This window comes from Barbus barbus, assembly GCF_936440315.1.
Source record: "Barbus barbus genome assembly, chromosome: 44".
In the NCBI taxonomy this organism is placed as follows: domain Eukaryota; kingdom Metazoa; phylum Chordata; class Actinopteri; order Cypriniformes; family Cyprinidae; genus Barbus; species Barbus barbus.
Genome location: NC_136722.1, coordinates 1397667 through 1407040, shown reverse-complemented (window position 1 = coordinate 1407040; position 9374 = coordinate 1397667). Strand labels below are relative to the sequence as shown.

At 37.8% G+C, this 9374-nt stretch overlaps 1 protein-coding gene across 1 annotated transcript in view; it reads right to left on the bottom strand.

The window, feature by feature from the left end:
* Nucleotides 1–924: 924 nt before the first annotated feature.
* LOC306863153 (F-box/LRR-repeat protein 7-like) overlaps nucleotides 925–9374 on the bottom strand; it is a 36306-nt gene continuing 27856 nt past the window's right edge. The window contains exons 3-4 of the mRNA XM_079406366.1: nucleotides 5589–6182; nucleotides 925–2213 (exon numbers count right to left, since the gene is read on the bottom strand). Of these exons, the coding sequence (XP_079262492.1) occupies nucleotides 1477–2213; nucleotides 5589–6182 (1331 nt within the window). The 3' untranslated portion in view covers nucleotides 925–1476. The remainder of the gene's footprint in view (nucleotides 2214–5588; nucleotides 6183–9374) is intronic.

Genomic DNA, 9374 nt, shown 5'->3' with positions numbered 1-9374 from the left:
GGTGTGCCTCCAGAAACAGGGTTGGGAAATACTAAAGTAGACAGTGAATTGACTCATTAGGTCAGAGGTGACATGTCTGCACCTGAAGGGCCACTGTCCTGCAGAGTTTAGCCCCAACCCAAAATAAATATCTAAACACAAGCTAATCAAGGTATTTGGGCTTACAAGAAACTTCTAGGCAGGTGTGTTGGAGCTAAACTCTGCAGGACAGTGGTCCTCCGGGAGCAGTAAGTTGCTCCAGAATTTCAGTAGGCCGATGTTTCCCATGCTTGTTTGTGGAGAAACAGTACACATTTTCAAACTCTTCCTAATCAAAGTTTTCTGAATAAACACAACAGCTTGTTAGCAGTGACTCCTAGACTTGAATTGGAAGGAACAGATAAGGGAGACATCCCAAATGTAAACTCTTGGTCTACCTCCAGCAACAGGGTTAGGAAACACTGCAGTAGAGAGCGAATTGATTAACTAGGTAAAGAATGTCCAGTCCTGCTCCTGGAAGGCCTCTGTCCTGTAGAATTAAGCTCCAACCCAATTTAAACACATCTGAGCCAACCAATTACAGTCAGGATAACTAGATTACTTCCGGTCAGGTGTGTTGGAGCTAAACTCTGCATTGGCCTTCCAGGAGAAGGACAGAGGCTGCGTTCCACTCCACTTTTAGACATGCACTCGCAAACTTCCCTAAGCACTTCCCCTCGGGGGAATCCCCGCTGCCATTTTGAAGTGCGTTCCACTTTGTGAAGTAGACGAGGGAAGTTTATATGGACAGATTTTGACAAAGGGAGCGAGTCACACTTCAGGCCTCGCCATAGACCGCAATGCAACACGATTATGATGTCATCGCAGATCACATTTAATTGATCCCAACCCCAAACAACTCTATAATATATATATATATATATATATATTTTTTTTTTTTTTTTTCACATTTATAACAGCCCAAGCATACCTATATAAATATAGAATGCTGCACCAAACTAATTCGTAAGGGAAAAAATGTAAACAATAAACCAACAAATTGCGGATTCTAAGTGATCAAGGGCTTAGGACGTTCCAATTCAGTCCATTGCAAGTGTTCTGCCAGAAGTGAGCAATCATGCAACGTAATCAATGATGTACATCCGAGTAAACGAGACGGAGGGAAGTTTGTGAGTGAAGGGAATAAAAAAAATGAACTGGAACAGTCTAAGTCAGGGATCACCAGACTCTGTCCTGGTGGGCCGGTGTCCTGCAGAGTTTAGCTCCAACCCTTATTAAACACACCTGAACCAGCTAATCAATCTCTTACTAGGTATACTTGAAACTTTCAGGCAGGTGTGTTGAGGCAAGTTTGGTGACCCCTGGACTTAGCACCCCTGAACTAGGTTTTGAGACACATCCACCTTGTTGAGTCTCAACAGGCAGTCGTAGGAATGCTAAAAGTATAAACATCTGTTTTTCAGAGGTCGACACCTCTGGCGTCCCCAACCTGTGCCCTCAGTAGAAAGCAGGTATGGTGTGTTCGATTACACAGCGTCTGCAGTGCTGTCGGATCAGTCTAAGTGCCTCAGGTGGCACCTCACACTCTTGTACGTTTAGTAACTGCAGCTCGGGACATCCCGCTGCTACCGCCATGAGCCCTCTCCCTGTCAAACTCTCACAGCCCCTCAGACTCAGCCTTCGTAGCCCTTCACAACAACGTGCTAACACCTCCAGCCCCGCGTCCGACACCAGCGGGCAGCGTCCAACATCTACAGACCGCAATCGGGGGCAGTTGCGAGCCAAGTGGCTCAAACCTTGGTCCGTTAGCCCCTCGCATCCCCGTGCATTCAGGTAGCGGAGCCGCGGACAGTAGCGTGCTACATAACGCAGTCCAACGTCTGTTATTCGCATACAATGCGCCACGCTCAGATAGCGTAAGCGGCCCTCCAGGCGAACGACCTCACGTAAGCCAAAGTCTCCAATCAGATGGCAGTCGCTGAGGCTAAGCTCGCGTAAAGCGGTGCAGTGCAGTGCTAGCTGTCGCAGGGCCTCGTCTGTTAGCCGGCTGCAGCGCCGCAGGTAGAGGTGTGTGAGACGCGGACAATGAAATGCAATGGTCCTCAAGCCTTCGTCCTCCAGTGATACACAGTCTGTCATGTCCAGGTACTGCAGACCGATCTGGTGTCCATGTAGAGGTGTGAGCTGTAGAGACGCCTCCTCCGTCAGGCTAATACAGGTCACTTTAGGGCAGCCTTGGGAAAAAGGAGATATTATCATAATTACAGTTTATTACTAGAAAAGTTAAGTTCTTTAGGACAAACTTTGAATAGCTGGTTGTTAAGTCTGATCCCACACGTTACCGTTACCAGGTCCGAACAGAAAGGTACTAGAGTCTTGGACCTGGAAACAGTGTTCGATACGTCAAGGCTTAACAAATGGATTGGTTGCTTGCTTTAGTAGCCTTGCTTGACAACTAAAAAAGGTTTAAATAAAGTTCAGAGTAGCGACAGATCTTTTCTTCCATATTGTGACATACTGTATATTAAAGTGAAACGGAATATCAAAAAGGAAGAAATATATGACAGGGAATTGGTTCTGTCTATCGATTGTTGATTGGATGAAAGCAGAACTGAATGAAATTTTGCAGTTGATTGTAAGAAAGGGGCAGGGTTTGAGCGAACATTGATTGCAGTCCGACATACGACATCAGAGAAAAGTCTGTCAATTCACTGAAAGATTGAGTTATATTCTAACTGAAAAATACAAACTCGCTTTTTTATTTTTTATGAAACGAGTGGATGATTGGTTCAAAATAAAATCAATAAGATGCATAAAATAAAAAATATATAAATGTCAAATTTAAAGATTACAGACATCATGTAAATTAAATAAGTGGACATTGCTGATTGCTAGAGATTTCTGGGTGGCTGCTAAGATGTTGCTAGACTTGAAGTCAGGGGTGCACATAAGCGGTACGCAGGTGCGCATGCGCGACCAAAATAAAAAATGCACTGTGTAAATGAGTTCAGACTGCTCATTTGCATACCGACATGGTTGACAGCTGTTACCATGCACATTACCATTTTAGATTGACAAACTGTAATACTGTATAAGATTTATATTCCATCTGAAACCATAAATCTAGACTATCTGCGTCGTTTTTAAAGCACAATGCAAAATATTTCACGACATTTCATTCACAGACGCTCTTCAATCAGAAGTGTTAAACCTGGAAGCTCATATACTTACGTGCAGGCAACCCGCCAAAATAAAAGCTTGCCGATTTTAAGTTTGAAAATGATGAAAATTCATTAAAAAAGTAAATATTAGCATTTTATTTACATTACATTTTATTTTAAGTCTACTATAAAATAATTGTTTTTTTTATTATTATTTAATACTCCCTTTTTATTTTAAAATATAACAGTATTATTACTTTATTATTTTGTTTATTATTTATTTTAAAAACAAAATAAAGTTAAATAATATTACCATCAATATTATTAATTAATTGTTATAGTTATATTTAATGGGTCACACAATGGCAATGTAAGGACCAAACCAAATCTCCAGGTGCTCCAGGCTGAAAGACTTATGTGCACCACTGGTTATTATGCTAAATGAATACAAATTACTACTATAAGCTGTGTTCTGTCCACTGTACAGTTTAAACTATGTTCTGTCCACATAACTGTTCTGACCTTTTAATACAGGGGAACATTATTTACTCTTCCTGTCTTATATAAAAGCCATCAGACCATTTCTTGTTTTTAAGATGTCCTTAAACATACGTATGAGCATCAGTTCCTGTTGTTTTGATCCTTTATCAAGCAATAAATCAAGATCCTGCACTGGAACTGCAGAGACCGCTGAGAAAAAGGAAAAGTCACATGGGAAACAGGAAAACGGTAATAAAATTACTTTCAAATTCTGAAATTTAGAGTCTACATCAGGTTTTCAAATCAAGGTAAATGAATGAAATAGTGAATATAGGCCAACTAAAATAGGACAAAACAGAAAAATAATAAAGAAATAAAACCCAGAAACCTCATATGGAACAAAAACGAGGCAGTATCTGTTTTTGCTCCGATTACAGTTATACCACCTGCTTTTAAAAGTAAATGTAACCGCAAGAAATTTAGGAAACGTTTGCAACACAGGGTATTACTTTTGGAAAGCAGAACGCATGCTGTGCCCTCTGCGTGATGAATAACTGTACAGTGTGTGACTCCTACAATGAACTCAGCAGACGGACTCTTGCTCTTTGGTTGAGGTTAGCAGTCCATCTTTCAAAACTGAGCAGACCTCACCTTCCCCCAGAGAAAGACTGAAAGACTGGCAGTGATTCCTAGATCCCATAATGTTTTTCCCAGCCTTCCCAGAAAAACTTCACCACTTTGAATTACTCCCTGAATAAATCCACAACCAAACATGGCTTTCTGGTGCTTAATGGCAGCTAATTCATCACAAGAGCTCTGTGGATGTGCCGTGCAAATGCATATTTATAATGCATATGATAAATAAACATAATAAATGCACCTGTGGTGCAATACTTAGAATTCTGAAAATCTTAAAAATCTCATGCAAATCTACAACGATGCGTGGCATAGTGGTACAGTATATAATATCTCACCTCAAGTATGAGATTTACTAAAAATAAATAAACATGAATTGCACCTGGGTGAATCTCATGAAGAAATGTTTAGGGGTCATATTTTACTCTAAAGTCAAAAAAACAAAAACAAAAATAATTTTAATTAATTTTCATGGATTTTTTTGTTTGTTTGTTTGCACTGTGCCATTTTTTTCATTTAAATTTTCACCCAAATTTTCATTACTATTATATATATTATTCAAGTGTCCATAACCCAAAGTGATTCTAAAATAGGTTTAATTTTCTTGTAAAATATAATTTCTAATTTTCTCTTTTCAATTGAAGTGAAATATTTTCTCTTATAACATATTCTTGACCGATTATTATTCAGAATATTCAGAGGCCATGTTTCATCCCAAAATTAAAAGGCAAAAAGAAAAATAAATTGCAATTTTTCACTTAATTTCTCCCCAATTCGCATTACCGTAATATAAATTCCCTGCTGAAAAGCCACAGCTCCCACAACCCCTTTTCAAAACCATAATTATTTAATGATGAACACTAATACATTATATATAATGAATACTGACATATATCAACATTTGTCACTAAGAGAATTAAAATGAATTTTCATAAAATATGGAAAAATAAAGGTCCTAAAGTAGGCTTAATTTTCTTGTAAAATGTCATTTCTAATTTTCCCTTTTAATTGGAATAAAATATTTTCTTATCACAAATTCTTGACACGTGTCATGAGATTCACGCAACAAAATATTCAGGGGTCATGTTTCACCCCAAAATCAAAAGACAAAACTAATATAAATTCCATTGAGGATTTTTATTTGAACCCAATTTCTCTTTACCATAATGTAAATGCCCTGCTGAAAAGCCAAAAGTGCCACAACAAACGTTTTTAATCATAATTTATTATTATTATGTATTTTGCTAATGATTGAGTGAATTCTTTTCTTTTTTCAAATGTTTTTGACAGGTTTTATGGGATTCACTCAACTGCAAAGTCTGTCAATATTACCTGATACGTCTAGATGTTCCAGATTGGGACACTGGGATACCACATCAAACACTGCTTCGTTGGACACATTATAGCAGCCTGCGACCTCCAAACGCCGTAGTTCTGGACAGCGCTGAGCGACCACACGCAGCCCTCGATCAGACAGCCTCCGGCAGCCACTGGCCACCAGCGTCTCCAGGGTCAGACAGACGTTGGGAGTGTCCTGACACAAGCGATGGGTGAGCACTTTGAGGGCCCGGTCAGTGCTCAGCAGCTCTCCGGTCAGACGGATGGTGCTCCAGAGCCGCGGGTCCCAGGCCAGGTTATACCAGCGGTGGTTCACTTGAGCGCAGCGGCACAGCTGAGGGGTGCACAGGTAAGACAGGACCTGTAATAACACGGGATCGGGCAGGGTATCGATGAGGGCGGTGGGAGGGACTTTGGAAGGCCGTGAGTGAGAGTCTGGAGGCGGGTGAACCAGTGCCACTGTTTCGCCAGTGGCGGTAAAAGATGTGGAAGACGTTTCATGGCCGTTTGGGACTATTTGAGGAGGGTTTGACTTCAGAATGAGAGCGGGACTGGGAGTGCTAAGCGTCCTCATGCTCAGGTCCGAATCTGAAAGAAAAAGAAAAATCACGTGTCTTTATCTCAGTTACACTACCAGTCGAAGGTTTTTGAACAGTAAGATTTTTAATGTTTTTTTAAAGAAGTCTCTTCTTCTCACCAATAAGCCTGCATTTATCTGATCCAAAATGCAGCAAAAGCAGTAATATGGTGAAATATATTTTATTTATTTCTGTAATCAAACTGTATTTTCAGCATCATTACTGCAGTCTTCAGTGTAACATAATCTTCAGAAATCATTCTAATATACTGATTTACTGCTCAACAAACATGTATTATTATTATTATTATCAATATTTAAAACGGTTGAGTATTTTATTTTTTCATGATTCTTTGATGAACAGAAAAGATCCAAAGATCAGCATTTATCTGAAATAAAAAGTTTTGTAATATTATACACAATACCATTCAAAAGTTTGGAGTCAGTGTAATTTTTATTTTTTTGGAATTGTTCAAAAGTAACAATAAAGACATTTATAATGTTACAAAATATTTCTGTTTCAGATAAACGCTGTTCTTCTGAACTTTCTATTCATCAAAGAAACCTGAAAAAAAATCTGTTTTCAACATAATAATTTTTTTTTTTTTTGAGTGATTAATGATTGAATTATTAATGATAAGAATGATTTCTGAAGGATCATGCGAAGTAATGATTTAAAAAATTCAGCTTTGAAATCACGAATAAATTACATTTTAAAATTTATTCAGATAGAAAACTGTTATTTTAAAATTTAAATAGTAAAAATATTTCACAATATTTCTGCTTTTGCTGCACTTTGGATCAAATAAATGCAGGCTTGGTGAGCAGAAGAGACTTCTTTAAAAAACATAAAAAATCTTACTGTTCAATAACTTTTGACTGGTAGTGTATTTCAATCAATGAGATTAAAATCTAAAGCAAATGCGTGTCAGATTTGAGAACGACCAAAGTATTCTCACATAAGAATGGTCTTTTACTCAAAATAAACATTTAAATGAATGTAAGTTATTGTATAAAAGGTAAAAGAGAACCTGATTCTTGTTAGGAGAGAATCTGATAATGCAATAAATGTCTAGAAGCTCAAAGGATCTCAAATATGGAAGCCATCAGCTGGTTTGAGACACAGGTTTAGCACAAATGGTGTTAACTCAAGCGACGCTCTCAGGCTCTTTGTTCTCAAAACTGTCTCGTTATTGGACGCTGATAAAAGTGTCAAGTTTATCTCAAATGCACTTGAAGGGCTTGCCACGCTTGAGTCTGCATTAATGGTGAAGCTTTCATTCTTCGCAGATGTTTCACTGATTTGGAAAAGATCAAGAGGGAGTCTGTGTGGCACGGTACATAGCTTTAGAGTCCTCTGCTAGATCTCATCATAACCGTGGATTGCCCTGCGCTGCTTTGCCTATAGTTTAGTTTTTTTGACACAAACTACTAACTAAAAAGGTTTAGCTCAAAATGTTGAGCTATAAAACAAGTCACAACCAACACCTGGGTTTGATTCCTTAGATTCAATGTGCTGTAATTGTTTTGTATAAAACGTCTGCAAAGATTTAATATATCCCACAATGCACTGCACTTGACTTGACCTTGCATTTCCAACATGACATATGACCCTCTCAAAAGCAACATCAACCACAATTTTTTCCTTTTTTTTCAACTTGGATTGGCAAGATTTTAGGATGTTTCTAGACCAAATGAAACATCACACTGTTTTTACTTACAGGTGCTAACTAGATGCCACTGACTAGTTTAAGTTTATGCATTCTGAGATGATACAAATAATGAGGTCATGTGACAACACAAGTACGCTGCATCACATTTAAAGGGACAGTTCACCCAGAATTCTTTCTTTCTTTAAACACAAAAGAAGGTTTTGAAGAATGTTGGTCATTAAAGGGTTGACGGTAGCCATTGACATAGTATTTTTTCCCCCATACTATGGAAGTCAATGGCTACCGTCAACTGTTTGGTTATCAACATTGTTCAAAATATCTTCTTTTATGTTCAACAGAAGAAAGAAATCCATGTATAAAACAACACGAAGGTGAGTAAAAGGACAGAATGAATTTTCATGGAGAACAATCCAGTACTTTCAATAGGAATTCATGCAATTGGGAAAGTGACTAATGCGTGTCACTAATGTGACTGTACCATACTTTAAATTCATTGTTTACTGAATATTATGCTTGATTCATTCCACATAGTTTCCAAGTGAGCATATATTATATGTAAATAAATAGCAAAATAACGTGTTATATAAATTATACATCACAAAGTAACAGTTAAATGCAGTTACGCAACTGATGTCTCCATTGTCTTACGATTAATTACAGTTTTTTCTCCTTAGGTCAGTGTGGGGCTGAACAGTTTTACTGTGTAGATTTCCGTTTAGGAAACTGGTTCATAGGCCAGTCATAAACTGAAAGATAATAAGGAGAAATATTAAGGGGAAATACAGTTTATATTAAGCTCTTGTCTTCCCTTGCTCTCTATTTCACGTCCTAGTCAAGCCTCCTCCACAAGAATGAGCACAAAGGATGAAAACATTTCCAAAGGCTGTCTTTAGGATTCATGGATTCCCGTCCCTAACATCTCGATTAATAGCTCTGTGCTAAGCTTCAGGATGGTTCTTCTGAGGAAGTGAGGGTTTATGTGAAATCAATGAGATTAAAGGAAATTACAGGAAATCTACTGGAAATTTTCTTTAGGAAGGAACTTTGGTGGCTCAGATCCCTCTGACATGATGGATTAGTCGAAGCAGAATTTTCCTCTGCAAGCCATTTTTTTTTTGCATTTATAAACGCTACATTAACAGTCTCCTGTGTATTTTTCTTTTTTCAGATGAAGCGCTGAAAGAAGTATTTAAAGGTGCCATAGAATGCATTGATATAATATTTTAAATTGTTCTCTGATATCTACATAGAATATATTAATATTCTAATATTAATATTAATATTTCTCCTAGAATGAAACGGTCTGTTATTGGCTTATTTGGCAGGGTCATGAATAATAATGTTAAGCTCTGCTCTGATTGGCTGTTTCACAGTGCGTCTCATTTCAGGAGCTCAGAGGGAAAATATATATTTCAATATATTTCAGTTATATATATTTCAATATATTTCAGTTATATCATTGGGTAATTATACTGTAAATAAAATGTGGGCATCAGGGAGCCACTATTAATATGCTGGGCATTGAAACTG